Genomic DNA, 17,443 nt, shown 5'->3' on the forward strand with positions numbered 1-17,443 from the left:
CCCCAAAAAATTCCCCCAGGCCCCCCCCACCCCAAAAAATCCTCCCCCCGCCCCCAAAACTGCCCCCCCACCCCCAAAAAGCCCCCCAAAACAAAATTCCCCCTTTAACTTCCCACCCCTCTCCCCCATGCCCTTTCCCACCCCCTGCAGCCCCCGCGTGCCTCCCACCCCCCCAAAATTTCCCCAGCGCCCCCCCCACCCCCAAACCGCCCCCCCCCCCCCCCCCGCCCCCCCCCCCCCGGTGCTGACCCAGCTGTGCCCGGAGCTGCCGCAGCCTCTGGGCCGCCTCCGCCTGCAGGCGCTGCCGGCGTCGCCTCTGCTCCGGGGAGCCCGGGGCGGCCGCCAGGCGTCGGGCGGCTTCCACCACCTGCAGCTGCACCGCCACCTCCCGCCGGGCTGCCCGGGCGGCCTGGGGGGCAATTAGGGCCGGGGGGGGCAGTTAGGGGCTGGGGGGGGCAGTTAGGGGGGTTTGGGGGGGATATTGGATGGTTTGGGGGCGATACGGGGGGGTAACTGGGGGTAAAAGGGGAGCTTCCACCACCTGCAGCTGCACCGCCACCTCCCGCCGGGCTGCCCGGGCGGCCTGGGGGGGCAATTAGGGCCGGGGAGGGGCAGTTAGGGGCCAGGGGGGGCAGTTAGTGGGGTTTGGGGGGGTATTGGGCAGTTTGGGGGGATACGGGGGGATAAGGGAGGGTAAAGGGGGAGCTTCCACCACCTGCAGCTACATCACAAGCTCCTGGGGGGCTGCTTATGGTGCCTGGGGGCAATTAGGGCCGGGGGGGCAGTTAGGGGCCGGGGGGGGCAGTTAGGGGGGTTTGGGGGGGGGGTATTGCGGGGTTTGGGGGCGATACGGGGGATAAGGGGGGGGGGTAAAGGGGGAGCTTCCAGCACCTGCAGCTGCATCATGAGCTCCTGGGGGGCTGCTTGTGGTGGCTGGGGGGCAATTAGGGCCGGGGGGGGCAGTTAGGGGCCGGGGGGGGGGGCAGTTAGGGGGTTTGGGGGGTAAATCAGGTGGTTTGGGGGCGATACGGGGGGATAACAGGGGGTAAAGGGGAGCTTCCACCACCTGCAGCTGCACCGCCACCTCCCGCCGGGCTGCCCGGGCGGCCTGGGGGGGCAATTAGGGCCGGGGGGGGGGCAGTTAGGGGCTGGGGGGGGTAATTGGGGGGATTGGGGGGGTATTGGGTGGTTTGGGGGCGATACGGGGGGGATAAGTGAGGGTAAAGGGGAGCTTCCAGCACCTGCAGCTGCATCACGAGCTCCTGGGGGGCCGTTTGTGGTGGCTGGGGGGCAATTAGGGCCGGGGGGGCAATTAGGGGCCAGGGGGGGCATTTACAGGGGTTTGGGGGGGGTATTAGGAGACCTGGGGGGATTTGGAGGTGTTATGGGGGGATGACAGGGGTAAAAGGGGAGCTTCCAGCGTCTGTATCTGCATTACGAGCTTCTGAGGGGCTGTTTGTGGTGGCTGGGGGGCAATTAGGGCCGGGGGGGCAGTTAGGGGCTGGGGGGGGCATTGGGGGGCATTTAGGGGGGTTTTGGGGTGACACAGTGGGGGCTTAGGAAGATATGGGGGGGATAAAGGGGGAGCTTCCACCACCTACAGCTGCATCACGAGCTCCTGGGGGGCTGCTTGTGGTGCCTGGGGGGCAATTAGGGCCGGGGGGGGGCAGTTAGGGGCCGGGGGGGGGGCAGTTAGGGGGGATTGGGGGGGGTATTGGGGTGTTTGGGGGTGATACAGGGGGGATAACAGGGGGCAAAAGGGGAGCTTCCAGCACCTGCAGCTGCATCACAAGCTCCTGGGGGGCCGTTTGTGGTGGCTGGGGGGCAATTAGGGCCGGGGGGGGGCAGTTAGGGGGGTTTGGGGGGTAAATCGGGTGGTTTGGGGGCGATACGGGGGGATAACTGGGGGTAAAGGGGGAGCTTCCAGCGTCTGTATCTGCATCACTAGCTGCTGGGGGGCTGCTTGTGGTGGCTGGGGGGCAATTAGGGCCGGGGGGGCAGTTAGGGGCCGGGGGGGCAGTTAGGGGGTTTGGGGGTATTGGATGGTTTAGGGCCATACAGGGGGATAACAGAGAGTAAAAGGGGAGCTTCCAGCACCTGCAGCTACATCACGAGCTCCTGGGGGGCCGTTTGTGGTGGCTGGGGGGCAATTAGGGCCGGGGGGGCAGTTAGGGGCCGGGGGGCAGTTAGGGGGTTGGGGGGGTATTGGGGTGTTTGGGGGCGATACGGGGAGGTAAGGGGGGTAAAGGGGGAGCTTCCACCACCTGCAGCTGCACCGCCACCTCCCGCCGGGCTGCCCGTGGCGGCCTGGGGGGCAATTAGGGCCGGGGGGCAGTTAGGGGCTGGGGGGGTAATTGGGGGGGATTGGGGGTATTGGGTGGTTTGGGGGGATACGGGGGGGGATAACTGGGGGTAAAGGCGGAGCTTCCAGCGTCTGTATCTGCATCACTAGCTGCTGGGGGGCTGCTTGTGGTGGCTGGGGGGGAATTAGGGCCGGGGGGGCAGTTAGGGGCTGGGGGGGCATTTGGGGGGTTTGGGGGAGGTATTGGGGTGTTTGGGGGCGATACGGGGGGTAAAAGGGGAGTAAAGGGGGGGTAAAGGGGGAGCTTCCTCCACCTGCAGCTGCATCACAACCTCCTGGGGGGGGCAATTAGGGCCGGGGGGGCAATTAGGGGCCGGGGGGGGCATTTAAGGGCGACTTGGGGCAGTTTTGGGGGGATTTGGGGGGGATTTGGGGTTTTAAGGGGGCAATATTGGGGGGGGGTGGCCCTATCACCCTCCCCCCCAGCACATTTAGGGCCTTTTTCTGCCCCCCCCCCGCCCCTAACCCCCCCCCCCCCGCCCCTAAATGCCCCCTCCAGCCCCCAAAAGCCCCCCCACCCCTATAAGACCCCCCCACCCCCAAATACCCCCCCCCCCTCCGGCCCCTAAAAGCCCCCCCCTGCCCCCAAATACCCCCCTCTCACCCCTAAAAGCCCCCCCAACCCCTAGCCCCCCCCCACCCCTAAATGCCCCCCCCCGGCCGTACCTCGGTGAGGGGTCCCCGCGGGGGGGGGCGGCGCGGCGCCGGGGGGGGGGCTGGGGTCTCTCGCCGGGCTCCAGGGGGTACTCGGGGGCAGCTGCCCCGTCAGCTCCTGCGGGGGGGGGCACGGGGGGGCACGGGGGGCGTCGGGGGGGGGGCACGCGGGGAGGGGGAGGGGGTTTGGGGGGGGGGGGTCTGGGGGGGGGCACGGGGGGCTTGGGGGGGCACAGGGGGCATCGGGGGGGCTGGGGGTGAGGGGGAGGGGCTTGGGGGGGGTCTGGGGGGGGCACGGGGGGGTCTGGGGGGGGCACGGGGGGGGCTTGGGGGGGCACAGGGGGCATCGGGGGGGGCTGGGGGGGTGAGGGGGAGGGGATTGGGGGGGTCTGGGGGGGGGGCACGGGGGGGCTTGGGGGGCACAGGGGGCATCGGGGGGGGCTGGGGGGGGTCCCGGGGGGTCCTGGGGCTGGGGGGGGGTCATGGGGGGCTTAAAAGGGTGGGGGAGATGAGAGGGGGTGGGGGGGCTGGGGGGGTCTCTAAATGGGGGGCGTCAGGGGGGTGGAGGAGGGGGGGGCTGGGGGGGTCCCGGGGGGGTCCCAGGGGGTTCTGGGGCTGGGGGGTCGTGGGGGGGGCTTAAAGGGGGGGGGGGGGGTCTAAAGGAGGGCACGGGGGGCTTGGGGGGGTCGGGGGTGGGGGGTCAGGGGGCGGGGGGCTTGGGGGGGTCACAAGGGGGGGGGCCGGGGGGGGCTCCGAGGGGGTCTTTAAATGGGGGGCACCGAGGGGGTTCTGAGAGGGGTGGGGGGGTCTAACAGGGAAGGGGGGGTCTAAAATAGATGGGGGGGGGTCTTCGGGGGGGGGTCTTTAAATGGGGGGGGGGGCTCAGGGGTGGGGCGGGGGGGGGGCTGGGGGGCCCTGAGGGGGTGGGGGAGGGGCTCCGGGGGTCTCTAAATGAGGGGGGGGGCACCGGGGGGGGAACAGGGGGTTCGGTGGGGGGGGGCTAAAAAGGGGGGGCTCCAAGGCGGTTTCTAAAGGGGGGGGCACCGGGGGGGGCGGGGGCACCCTGAAGGGGGTGGGGGAGGGGCACGGGGGTGGGTCTCTTAATGGGGGGGCACCGGGGGGGCTAAAAGGGGGGGCTCCAAGGGGGTCTCTAAAGGGGGGGGGGCTCAGGGGGGGTGGTCCTAAAGTGGGGGGGGCACCGAGGGGGTGGGGGAGGGGCACGGGGTGAGGTCTCTAAATGGGGGGGGCACCGGGAGGGGCTAAAAGGGGGGGGGGGCTTAAAGGGGGGGGCTCCAAGGGGGGTCTCTAAAGGGGGGGGGGCCTGAAGGGGGTGGGGGAGGGGCTTGGGGGGGGTCCTAAAGTGGGGGGGGGGGGCACCGGGGGGGTGGGGGAGGGGCACCGGGGGGGGGGGAGGCACCGGGGGGGGGGGGGGGTTCCCTCTGCGGGGGGTGGGGGGGGGAATCCCTCAGGTCCCGGAGTTATTTGGGGGGGGGATTAGAGGTCACGGGGGTCAGAGGTCACGGGGTCAGAGGTCACGTGGGGGGGTCAGGGGTCAGGGGGACTCACGGCCTCCTGCAGGCACACCCTGCGCAGCTCCCGCAGCCGCAGCCCCAGCGCCTGCCGCAGGCCCCGCTGCCGCTCCCGCAGCTCCTGCAGCCGCCCCGGGGGGCCCTGCCGGGACGGGGGGGGGGGGCAACACCGGAGGTCAAAGGGCACCGGGAGGGCAAAGGTCACCGGGGGCGCGGGGGGAAGGGGGGAGCCGCGGCCTTACCTGGGGGGCTGTGGGAGCCCGGCGGCAGGATGTGGCCCCCCTCACCTCCATGCGGCGGGGGGGGGGGTGGGGGGGGGGGGGTGGGGGCGCCGGGGAGGGGGGCGGGGGGAGGGGTCGGCGCCCGCTTCCCCCTCGCCGCCTCCCGGTCCCCGCTTCCGGCTCCGCCGCCCGCTTCCGGTCGCTGAGCCGCGCCCGCGCGGAGGGACTTCCGGTCGTCCGGGTTGGCCCCTCCCCTTCTTACCCCGCCCACGCCGTGGTCTCGGCGAAATGGTTCCGGGGTGAAATGGTTCCGGGCTCCGTTTTTGGACACCCCCCAAAAATTCTCCCGTGATGCCCCGCGGCGCCTCCCCCCACCCAATTTTAAATTATGGGGGGGGGGTCCCCACAGCCCCGGGGGGGGGCACGGAGGGGTTCGGGGCCTTGCCGGTGGCCGTCGGGACACCCCCGGTGTCCCCCCCCCATTTCCCCCCCCCCCCCGTGATGTCACTTCCCGTCAGCGCCCCCCCCCCCCCCCCCCCCCAGAGCTTCCTGCGGCGGGACCGTGCGGGGCCTTGGGACCCCCCGGCCCCAAAGGGACCCCCCGGCCCTACGAGGACCCCCCCAGCCCTATAGGGCTCTATAGAGCCCCCCGGCCCCATAGAGCCCCCCCAGGCTCTAAAAGCCCCCTCGGCCCTACAAGGCCCCCCGGCCCTATAGAGCCCCCCGCGGCCCTATAGGGCCCCCCCAGCCCCATAGGGTCCCCCCGGTCCTACAGAGGCCCCCCGGGCCCTACAGAGCCCCCCCGGCCCTACAAGACCCCCCCACGGCCCCATAGAGGCCCCCCGGCCTACAAGGGCCCCCCACCCCATAGAGGCCCCCCCCCATAGCCCCCCCATAGAGCCCCCCCCCGCCCCATAGATCACCCCATAGCCCCCCCCAACCCCCCCATAGCCCCCCACCCTAAAAATTCCCCCGTAACCCCCCACCCCAAAAATCCCCCCATAGCCCCCCCATAGCCCCCCATAACCCCCCCCACCCCAAAATCCCCCCATAACCCCCCCATAGCCCCCCCATAGCCCCCCCCCCACCCCATAACCCCCCCCCCCCCCCCCAACGAGCGGCGCCGTGGGGCGCGGGGGGGGGCGATGTCCCGCGGGGCGACCCCCCGGCGCCCCCCCCGCGGGCCCCCCCCACCGTGTACGTCCCTCCTCGAGGGGGGCCCCGCGCCCCGACAGCCTCCGGCTGCTCAGGTGAGGGAGGGGGGGGGGGCAAAATTGAGGGGGGGGGGGCACTTGGGACCCCCCCCAATTTTTCCCGTGCCCCCCCTTTATTTTTCCTGACCCCCCCTAATTTTCCTGACCCCCCATTTTTTTTGACCCCCCAATTTTTTTCCTGCCCCCCCCCTTTATTTTTCCTGGCCCCCCATTTTTCCTACCCCCCTTTATTCCCCCCCATTTTTTGCCCCCCCCCCAATTTTTGTCCCCCATTTATTTTCCCTGCCCCCCCCTTTTATTTTCCCTGGCCCCCCATTTATTTTTCTTGCCCCCCATTTTTCCCTGGCCTCCCCCCCAATTTTTTTGACCCCCCTTTATTTTCCCTGCCCCCCCCATTTATTTTTCCTGCCCCCCCATTTTTCCTGTCCCCCCAAGTTTTTTGACCCCCCCCTTTATTTTCCCGACCCCCCCATTTATTTGTGCCCCCCCATTTATTTGTGCCCCCCCCATTTATTTGTGCCCCCCCCATTTATTTGTGCCCCCCCCATTTATTTTTGCCCCCCCCCCCCCCCATTTATTTGTGCCCCCCCCCAGCGTCAGCTCGCTGCTCCCCGAGTCCGGGATCGTGGCCGACATCGAGTGGGAAGCGGCCGGGGGGGGCGGCGGCGGGGGGGGGCGCGGACAGCGGGACCCCCCGCAGAGCCTCTGCCCCCCCCCGGGGACCCCCCGCGGACCCCCGGGACCTTCTACAGCCTCAAGAGCCAGCCGCTGCCGCACAGGTGGGCCCCCCGAGACCCCCCATTTTGGGGACCCCCCGGAACCCCCCTTGGGCCTCCCCAAGACCCCCCCCCCCCATTTTGGGGACCTCCCCACCGAGAACCCCCCCCTTGAGACCCCCCCCAGAACCCCCCATTGGCCCCCCCCGAGAGCCCCACCCTCGAGACCCCCTTGTGACCCCCCCCTCGACACCCATCCCCCAAGGACCCCCCCTTTAGGCCCCCTTTTTGCCCCCCTCCATTTCCCAAAATTTCAAAAAATTTCAGATTTTTTATTTTAAATTTCAAATTTGAAGAATTATAGAAAAAATAATTTAATTTTCTCTTAAATATATGTTACTGCCCCCCCGTTTCCCCCCCCTTCAGGACCCCCAATTTCCCCTAAATTTTTCAAACTAAAATGAAAAATTTTGAAAATGAAAAATTTTAAAATGAAATTTAAAAATGTATATTTTTTCCTTAAATTTAAATTATTTTCCTCTATTTTTCCCCGTTTAAGACCCCCCACACATTCCCACCCTATTCCCCTGGTTCCAAAAACTTAAATAAAAAAAAATGTTTATTTAAATTTAATTTAAATTTAAATTTTTAATAAATTAAAATTTTGTAATGGAATTAAAAAAGAAATTAAAAAGTCTTAAAAAATTATTTTTTTCTCCCAACTTTAAATTACTTCCCACCGTTTAGGACCCCCGCCTTTGCCCCCCCCTTTTTGCCCCCCAAAATTCCCCCCATTCTCTCCCCATTTCCCAAACCTTCAAAAACTTTCAAAGATTCCTAATAAAATTTTCAAATTTTGAAATTTAAAAAATAATTACCCTTATTTCTCCTAAATTTGAATGGTCCCCCCATTTCACCCCCCTTAGGACCCCTTTCCCCCCCCTTCCCGCCATTTTCCCCATTTCCAAAAAATTCAAAAACCTTCAAAACTAATTCAATTTTGGATTTGAAATTTAATTTTAAATTGAAAATTCTTAAATATTAAAAATTACAAAAAACTCATATTTTCCCTTAAAATTATGTTATTCCCCCCATTCCCCCCCCTTTTGGACCCCCATTTCCCCTCTGAGGACCCTCCCCATTCCCCCCCATCCTCCCACATTTCCCCCATTTTCCAAAATTTCAAAAATTCTGATTTTTTTTTAAATTAATTTTTTTTTTTCCCCAAATTTCTGACCCTTTTCCGATATTCCCAGCGGGGGCGCCCCCCGGCCCCCCCCTCGTCGCGGGTCCTCCTGCGGCAGCAGCTGATGCGGGCGCAGGCCCAGGAGCAGGAGCGCAGGGAGAGGGGGGGGGGGGCAGAGGGGGCGCCCCGGCCCCCCGCGCCCCCCCCCCGGCCCCGGGCCCCTCCCCCGCCATCGCCGTGGGGCCCCCCGCCCGTGCCCCCCCACGTCCCCCCGAGGTGCTCAAGGTGAGGATATTAAAGGGGGGGCGCAAAACTTGGGGGAGGGGGGCAAAATTTGGGGGGAGGGGTAAAAATTAGGGGGGCAAAAATTGGGGGGTAAAATTTGAGGGGGGCAAAATTTGGGGGGACAAAACTTTGGAGGGGGGCAAAATTTGGGGTGGGAGGATCAAAAATTTGGGGGGGGGCAAAATTTTTTAGGGGGTAAAATTTTTATGGGGGGGCAAAATTTTGGGGGGGGGGTGGGGGGTAAAAATTTTTAGGGGGTCAAAATTTGGGGGGGCAAAAATTTGGGGTGGGAGGACCAAAACTTTGGGGGGGGTGGCAAAAATTTGGGGAGGGGTCCCGGGGGGGGGGGTCTAAGGGTTTGGGGGGAGGAATAATGGGGGGGGGGGGGGGGGGCACATTTTGGGGTGGGGGCTGGAGCCTAATGGGGACCAGGGGAGTATTTGGGGGGGCCAAGGGTTTGGGGGGCTCTAAATATTTGGGGGGGGAGTCTGAATATTTGGGGGGGGGGGTCTGAATATTTGGGGGGGGGGCACAAATGTGGATGGGGCAACATTTTGGAAGGGGGGCTGGACCCTAATGGGAACCAGGGGGTATTTGGGGGGGTGTCCAAGGGTTTGGGGGGCTCTAAATATTTGGGGGGGGGTCTGAATATTTGGGGGGGCAAAACCTTTTGGGGGGGGCACATTTTAGGGTGGGGGCTGGAGCCTAATGGGAACCAGGGAGTATTTGGGGGGGGGGGGCTAAATATTTGGGGGGCTCTAAATATTTGGGGGGGGGGTCTGAATATTTGGGGCGCATCTGAATATTTGGGGGTTCTGAATATTTGGGGGGCAAAACCTTTTGGGGGGCCCCTTTTAGGGTGGGGGCTGGAGCCTAATGGGAACCAGGGGAATATTGGGGGGGGGGGGGGGTAAATATTTGGGGGGCTCTAAATATTTGGGGGGGGTCTGAATATTTGGGGCGCATCTGAATATTTGGGGTTCTGAATATTTGGGGGGGCAAAACCTTTTGGGGGGCCCCTTTTTAGGGTGGGGGGCTGGAGCCTAATGGGAACCAGGGGAATATTGGGGGGGGGTAAATATTTGGGGGGGCTCTAAATATTTGGGGGGGGGGTCTGAATATTTGGGGGGGGGGGTCACATTTTGGGGTGGGGGCTGGAGCCTAATGGGAACCAGGGGAGTATTTTGGGGGGGGAGCTCTAAATATTTGGGGGGTTCTAAATATTTGGGGGGTTCTAAATATTTGGGGGGGTCTGAATATTTGGGGGGGCAAAACCTTTTGGGGGGCCCCTTTTTAGGGTGGGGGGGCTGGAGCCTAATGGGAACCAGGGGAATATTTGGGGGGGGGGGCTAAATATTTGGGGGGGCTCTAAATATTTGGGGGTCTGAATATTTGAGAGGGGGCCTGAATATTTGGGGGGGGTCTGAATATTTGGGAGGGGGTCTCAATATTTGGGGGGGGTCTGAATATTTGGGAGGGGGCCTGAATATTTGGGGGGGGGGGGGTCTCAATATTTGGGGGGGGGTCTGAATATTTGGGAGGGGGCCTGAATATTTGGGGGGGGGGGGTCTCAATATTTGGGGGGGGGGCAAAGTTTTGGGGGGGGGGGGGCTGGAGCGTAACGGAAACCAGGGCGATAATTGGGGGCTCCCAGCGCAATTACGCCTTTTGGGGGGGGATTTCGGGGGTCGGGGGGGGATTTTAAAGCCGGGGGGGGGTTCTTAGGGGTTGGGCCCCCCCCCCCAAATTATTTTGCCCCCCCCAGGTGCAGACCCACCTGGAGAACCCGACGCGCTACCACATCCGCGCGGCGCAGCGGCAGCAGCTGCGGCAGTTCCTCAGCTCGGCGCGGGGCCGCGGCCAGCCCCCCCCCCCCCCCGGGGCCCCCCCGCCGCGGGACCCCCACCCCCCCCAGCCCCGGCCCCGCTGCACGGGGGGGAGCCCGGCTGCGAGAAGGAGGTGAGCGGGGGGGGGGATTTTATTGGGGGGGGGGGTTGGGGGTCGATTTAGGGGGGGTCTGTTATTTGGGGGGGGATTTTTACATGGGGGGGATTTGGGGTTGATTTGGGGGGGATTTTTATGGGGGGGGGGCATTTTGGATGGATTGCTGGGGGTATTTTTATTTGGGGGGGCATTTGGGGTCAATGTGGGGGTCTGTTATTTGGGGGGATTTGGGGTCGATTTGGGGGGGATTTTGATGTGGGGGGATTGGGGACCGGTTTTGGGGGGATTTTTATGGGGGGGGATTTCGGACTGATTTCGGGGGTATTTTTATTTGGGGGGGGGATTTGGGGTTGATTTGGGGGGATCTGTTATTTGGGGGGGGGGATTTTGGGTTGATTTTGGGGGGGATTTTTTGCGGGGGGGGCATTTGGGACAGATTTCCGGAGGAGTATTTTTATTTGGGGGAGAATTTGGGGTCGATTTGGGGGGGTATTTTTATGTGGGGGGGCACTTGGGGTCTATTTGGGGGGAATTTATTTGGGGGGATCTTGGGGTCGATTTGGGGGGGGGTCTGTTATTTGGGGGTTGATTTGGGGGGATTTTTATGGGGGGGATTGGGGATCGGTTTTGGGGCGGATTTTTATTTGGGGGGGCATTTGGGGTCAATTTAGGGGGATTTTATTTGGGGGGGATTTTGGGGCCGATTTGGGGGGTATTTTTTTTTGGGGGGGGGATTGGGGATCGGTTTGGGGGGGAGATTTTTATGGGGGGGATTTGGGGTCGATTTGGGGGTCTGTTATTTGGGGGGGATTTTGGGGTCATTTTGGGGGGGCTTTAATTTGGCGGGGGATTTTGGGGTTGGTTTTGGGGGGATTTTAATGTGGGGGGGATTTGGGGTTGATTTGGGGGGGAATTTTTATGTGGGCGGGGCATTTTGGATGGATTGCGGGGGGGTATTATTATTTGGGGGGGATTTGGGGGTCGATGTGGGGGGGGGTCTGTTATTTGGGGGGGGCATTTGGGGTCGATTTGGGGGGATTTTGATGTGGGGGGATTGGGGATCGGTTTTGGGGGGATTTTTATGGGGGGGATTTCGGACTGATTTCGGGGGGTATTTTTATTTGGGGGGGGGATTTGGGGTCGATTTTGGGGGGATTTTTTGCGGGGGGGCATTTGGGACAGATTTCCGGAGGAGTATTTTTATTTGGGGGGAGAATTTGGCGTCGATTTGGGGGGGGGGTATTTTTATGTCGAGGGGCACTTGGGGTCTATTTTGGGGGGGGGGGGAATTTATTTGGGGGTATTTTGGGGTCGATTGGGGGGTCTGTTATTTGGGGGTTGATTTGGGGGTGATTTTTATGGGGGGGATTGGGGATCAGTTTTGGGGGGATTTTTATTTGGGGGGCATATGGGGTCTATTGGGATTTTATTTGGGGGGGATTTTATTTAGGGGGCATTTTGGGGTCGATTTGGGGGCTCTTATTTGGGGGGGATTTTGGGGTTGATTTGGGGGGGATTTTTATGTGGGGGGATTGGGGATCGGTTTTGGGGGGATTTTTATGGGGGCATTTGGGACTGATTTGTGGGGGGTATTTTTATTTGGGGGGAATTTGGGGTCGATTTGGGGGGATTATTATTTCAGGGGGGATTTTGGGGTTGATTTGGGGGTGGATTTTTATGTGGGGGGATTTAGGACCAGTTGGGGGGCATTTTTATTGGGGGGGATTTGCGACCCATTTAGGGATGAATTTTTATTGGGGGGGATTTGGGATCTTTTTTTGGGGTTTTATTTTTATTGGGGGGGATTTGGAGCTGATTTTGGGGGTTTGGGGTGGGGTTTGAGTGCGTTTTGGGGCAGATTTGGGGTCGGTTTTGTGGTTTCGGGTGGAATTTGGGGCCCGTTTTGGGGTTTCGGGGCAGATGCGGGGCTGATTTGGGGGTTTTGGGGTGGTTTTGGTCCAGTTTTGGGGTTTGGGGTGGGATTTGGGGCTGGTTTGTGGGGTTTTGGGTGGGATTTGGGGCTGGTTTTGGGGTTTGGGGGCCAATTTTGGGGTTTCCCGGTGGATTTTGGTCCATTTTTGGGGTTTTGGGGCGGATTTCAGGGTGGTTTTGGGGTTTCAGGACAGATTTGGGGCCAATTTGGGGGTTTTGGATGGGATTTGGGGCTGGTTTGAGGGGCTTTAGGGCGGATTTGGGGCTGGTTTGGAGGGTTGCGGTGTGATTTGGGGCTGGTTTGGGGGTTTCAGGACAGATTTGGGGCCAATTTGGGGGTTTTGGATGGGATTTGGGGCTGGTTTTGGGGTTTGGGGGCCGATTTGGGGGCAATTTGGGGGTTTCCGGGTGGATTTTGGCCCATTTTTGGGGTTTTGGGGCAGATTTGGGGCTGGTTTTGGGTTTCAGGACAGATTTGGGGCTAATTTTGGGGTTTGGAGTGGGATTTGGGACAGAGTTTGGGTTTTGGGTGGGATTTCGGTCCGTTTTGGGTGGGATTTCGGTCCGTTTTGGGTGTTTCGGGGGCTATTTGGGGGGTTTTGGGTGGATTTGGGGCCTTTTTGCGTGTTTTTGGGGGCAAAGCGAGTGGCCGCGACGCCACCCGGGGGGGACCGTGACGTCGCCCCCCCCCCCCCCCGCGGCAGATCGATGACGTCATCGATGAGATCATCAGCCTGGAGTCCAGCTACGAGGAGCTGCTGAGCTTCGGGCCGCCCGAGGGCGGGGCCCAGCTGCCCAGCACGGTGCGGAGGCCACGCCCCCACGGCCCGGGGGCGGGGCTAGCGGAAACCACGCCCCCCTTTCCATAAAAGGCTGGGCCCGGCCCTGGGACCGCGCCCCTGTTCCCATATAAGGGCAGGAGTAGGGGGTGTGCAGGGGTGGGCGGGGCTTGAGGGGGGGAGTGGGCGGGGCTTGAGGGGGAGTGGGCGGGGCTTGAGGGGGGAGTGGGCGGGGCTTGAGGGGGAGTGGGCGGGGCTTGAGGGGGGAGTGGGCGGGGCTTGGGGGCGGGGCGGGGTTTGAGGGGGGGGTGGGCGGGGTTTGGGGGCGGGGTTTGAGGGGGGAGTGGGCGGGGTTATGGGAAGGGCAGTGGGCGTGGCTTAGGAGGGGTGGGCGTGGCTTAGAAGGGGGTGGGCGTGGCTTAGGAGGGGTGGGCGTGGTCATGTTGTGGGCGTGGCTCCCCTAGGAGCACCCTCTTCTTCAATGGGGGGTGGGCGTGGCTTGGGGTGGGCGTGGCCGCTCTGGGGGGCGTGGCGTGGTCTATCTTGGGGGGCGTGGCCCCGCTGACCACGCCCCCCCGGCCGGCAGCTCCCCGCCCCCGCCCCCTGCTGGAGGTGTTCAGCCCCCCCCCGGGGGGGAGCAGCTCCCTGCCCCGCCGAGCTGCCCCGCGTCAAGGCCGAGCTCTCAGGTCCCGGGGGGGGGGACCGGGGGGGGGCCCCATGGGGTTGGGGGGGGGGGGCCCATGGGGTTGGGGGGGGTCTTTATGGGGTCGGGGGGGTCTTTATGGGGTCGGGGGGTTCCTACGGGGTTTGGGAGGTTCTTGTGGGAAGGGGGGGGGGTTCTTATGGGATTGGGGGGTATTTATGGGGCTGGGGGGGCTTTATGGGGCTGGGGGGGCTGGGGGGGGTCTCTTATGGGGGGGGAGTTTCTGTGGGGCTGGGGGGGCGTTATGGGGCTGGGGGGGGTCTCTGTGGGGTAGGCAGAGTCTTTATGGGGCTGGGGGGGGGTCCTTGTGGGGCTGGGGGGTGGCTGGGGGCTGGGGGGCATTATGGGGCCGGGGGGGGTCCTTTAGGCCTCTAGGGGGTCCCTGTGGGGTTGCGGGAGTCCTTATGGGGCCGGGGGGGCTCTTATGGGGATGGGGGGGCCTTGTGGGGCTGGGGGGGGGGCCTTGTGGGGCTGGGGGGGGGGTCTTTGTGGGGTTGGGGGGGGGGGGTCCTTATGGGGTTGGGGGGCCTGTGGGGTGCTCCCATAGGGCTTGAGAGGGTCCTTATGGGGTTGGGGGGGTCCCTATGGGGTGTGGGAGGGCGGGGGGGGCTTTTATAGGGCGAGGGGGGGCTCCTTTGGGTGCTGAAAATTTTGTCCCCCCCAACGCCAGAAACGGAGGCGAAGGCGCTGCTGAAGGAGCGGCAGAAGAAGGACAACCACAACCTGAGTGAGGGCGGGGGGGGGATTTGGGCGGGGGGGGATAGTTTTTTTGGTGGGGGGGGGTTATTTTTTGGGGGGGATTATTTTTGGGACGGTATTTTTATGCGGTGGGGGCTTGGGGGGATTCTTTTGAGGATGGGGGTTATTTTGGGGCTGGGGGCGGTTAATTTGGGGATGGGGGGGTTATTTTGGGGAGGTCCGAGCTGATTTTGGGGGGGGAATAATTTTGGGGGGGGGTTAATTTGGGGGGGGGGTAGTTTGGGGCCGGAGGGGTTAGTTTGGGATTAGGGAAGGTTGCCTTTTGGGGAGGGGGGTATTTTGGGGACTGGGGGGGGTATTTTGGGGGCGGGGGGGTTATTTTAGGGGAGAGAAAATTATTTTGGGGACAATAGAATTATTTTGGGGGGAGATAATTTTGGGGGGGGTTAATTTGGGGGGGGGGGGGGGAGTAGTTTGGAGCCGGAGGGGGTTATTTTGGGATTGGGGAAGGCTGCTTTTGGGGGGGGGTTATTTTGGGGAGGGGGGTTATTTTAGGGGAGGGGATTATTTTGGGGATGAGAGAATTATTTTTGGGGGGTGGGCATTTTTTTGGGGGGTGGGTATTTTTTTGAGGGGGGGGTTAGTTTGGGGCCGGAGGGGATTATTTTGGGATTGGGGAGGGTTATTTTGGGGGAGGGGGGGTATTTTGGGGAGAGGGGGCATTTTGGGGGCTGGGGGTTATTTTAGGGACTGCGGGGTGGTCTCACTTATCGGGGGGGGGCCTCACACCCCTGTGCCCCCCCCCCCAAAAAAAAAAAAAAAAAAGTCGAACGCCGCCGCCGCTTCAACATCAACGACCGCATCAAGGAGCTGGGCACGCTCATCCCCAAATCCCCCGACCCGTGAGTGCCCCCCCAGCCCCCAAACTCCCCCCCGCCCCCAACCGACCCCCCAGCCCCTTAACCCCCCCTGCCCCCCCCGTTTGATTTTTCAGGGAGGTGCGGTGGAACAAGGGCACGATCCTGAAGGCGTCGGTGGATTACATCCGGCGCCTGCAGAAGGAGACGCAGCGCGCCCGCGAGCTCGAGCTGCACCAGCAGCGCCTCGAGCAGGCCAACCGCAGCCTCCAGCTGCGCGTCCAGGTGCTTTTTTTATTCGGGGGGGGCTTTTATAAATGGGGGGCTTTTATTTAAAGGGGGGTTTAGGGGGCCTGGGGAGGGGTTACGGGGGGATTTGGGGGTGCTCAGGGGAGTTACGGGGCAGGTTAGGGAGGTGTGGAGGAGTTGTGAAAGTCGACAGGGGGGCTTTTTTATTTGGGGGGGGCTTTTTTATTTGGGGGGGGGCTTTTATTTCCGGGGGGCTTTTTTTTTTTAAGGGGGGGCTTTTGGGGGGGCTGGGGAGGGGTTACGGGGGGATTTGGGGGGGATTGGGGAAGTTACGAGGGGGTTAGGGAGGCGTTGAGGAGTTGTGGAACTTGATGGGGTGGCTTTTTTATTTTGGGGGGCTTTTTTATTTCCGGGGGGGGGGGGGGCTTTTTATTTCCGGGGGATCTTTTTTTAAGGGGGGGGCTTTTGGGGGGCTGGGGAGGGGTTATGGGGGGATTTGGGGGTGTTCAGGGGAGTTACAGGGGGGTTGGGGCGGTGTAGAGGAGCTGTGGAAGTTGATGGGGGGGCTTTTTTATTTCCGGGGGGCTTTTTTTTTTAAGGGGGGGCGTTTGGGGGGCCTGGGGAGGGGTTATGGGGGGGATTTAGGGGGAATTTGAGGGGTTATGGGGGACTTGGGGTGGCGGTGGAGGGGTTAATGGGGGGCTGGGGGGTCTCTAGGGGGGCTGGGGGGTCTCTGGGACTCTGGGGGGTCTCTGGGACTCTGGGGGGTCTCCAGTGGGGCTGAGGGGTTTCTGGGGGGGGGTCTCAGACTCTGGGGAGCATCTCTGGTGGGGCTGGGGGTCTGTAATGGGGCAGGGGGGCTCGGGGGGGGTCTCTGGTGGGACTGGGAGGGGTTTCTGGGTTGCTGGGGGGGCTCTTGGGGGGATGGGAGGGTCTCAGGGGCTCGGGGGGGGACTCTAGTGGGGTTGGGGGGCTCTGGGGGTGGGTTCTGGGACCCTGGGGGGTCTCTAATGGGGCTGGGGAGCTCTGGGGGGGTCTCTAATGGGGCTGGGGGGGGCTCTCTTTGGGGGGGGGCTCTGGTGGGGCTGGAGGGGGGATCCAGGCGGTTGCTGCCCCCCCCCCAACCCAATCCCCCCCAGGAGCTGGAGCTGCAGGCCCAGCTGCACGGCCTCCCCTGACCCCCGGCGGCGCCCGACGAGGGAGGGGGGCACCGAGGAGACCCCCGGCCCCCCCCCCTTCCCCCCGGGGGGCCGCCCCACCCCCAGTGCCTCCTGGACCTGGCCCTGGCCGACGACCTGGGGCTGCCGCTGGGGCTGGGGGGGGGGCCGGGGGGGGGCCCTGGACGACATCCTGATGGACGAGGCGGGGGCTCTCCCCCTCGCCCCCCGGCCCCCTCCTCGCCTCCCCCGGCCCCTCGCGGGCCTCCACCCCCGCAGCAGCCTCAGCATGGAGGACGAGCCCTGAGCGCTGCCCCTTTAAGGACCCTCGGGGGTGGGGGGGATGGCCCCACCCTCCCCCCTCCCCCAATTCCCCAGCGGGATCAAAATATTTTAGGTGGACCCCACTCCGCGGCCTTTTGGGGCGGTTCGGGCCGTTTTGGGTGGCGCTGCCCTTTTAAGGGCGGGGCGATGCCCTTTAAGGGCGGGGGGCGCTGCCCTTTTAAGGGCGGGGCGCTGCCCTTTTAAGGGCGGGGCGCTGCCCTTTAAGCAGGGCGGGGCGCTGCCCCTTTTAAGGGCGGGGCGCTGCCCTTTTAAGGGCGGGGCGTTGCCCCGCCAGGCGAGGGCGTGGCCCTTTTAAGACGCGCCGGCGGCGTCGCCCCTTTTAAGGCGCGGCTGTGGGGCCCCACCCGCGCGTTGCCCTTTTAAATCCCCCTTTAGCCCCGCCTCCCTCCGCGGTAACCCCGCCCCCCACGGCTGGCCCCGCCCATCTCCCCTGGGGGCTGGGCCCTCAGGCGCGAAGCCCCGCCCACACCCCCTTCTATGGCCCCGCCCCTTCTTAAAGGGGCCGCTCCCCGGATGAAATTTTGTACGAAAACGCTCAGAAAAAGAAAAAAAATAAAAAAAATAAACATTTCTTAACAACGGCCGCCTCGTGCTGGGGGAGGGGCGGGGGG

The 17,443-nt window shown here is 63.4% G+C and overlaps 1 protein-coding gene across 1 annotated transcript; it reads left to right on the forward strand.

Moving 5' to 3' along the window:
- Window positions 1-5,054: 5,054 nt before the first annotated feature.
- On the forward strand, window positions 5,055-17,405 carry LOC136787392 (transcription factor E3-like). Its single transcript, XM_066984572.1, is given in 14 exon segments — window positions 5,055-5,065; window positions 6,575-6,759; window positions 7,953-8,167; window positions 9,933-10,064; window positions 10,067-10,126; window positions 12,748-12,846; window positions 13,409-13,508; window positions 14,196-14,252; window positions 15,051-15,126; window positions 15,219-15,366; window positions 16,470-16,658; window positions 16,660-16,709; window positions 16,711-16,760; window positions 16,763-17,405. Coding segments are annotated over 14 exon segments (1,404 nt in total). The 3' UTR covers window positions 16,795-17,405.
- The last annotated feature ends 38 nt before the right edge of the window (window positions 17,406-17,443 follow it).

This window comes from Anser cygnoides, chromosome 29 (genome assembly GCF_040182565.1).
Source record: "Anser cygnoides isolate HZ-2024a breed goose chromosome 29, Taihu_goose_T2T_genome, whole genome shotgun sequence".
NCBI lineage: Eukaryota > Metazoa > Chordata > Aves > Anseriformes > Anatidae > Anser > Anser cygnoides.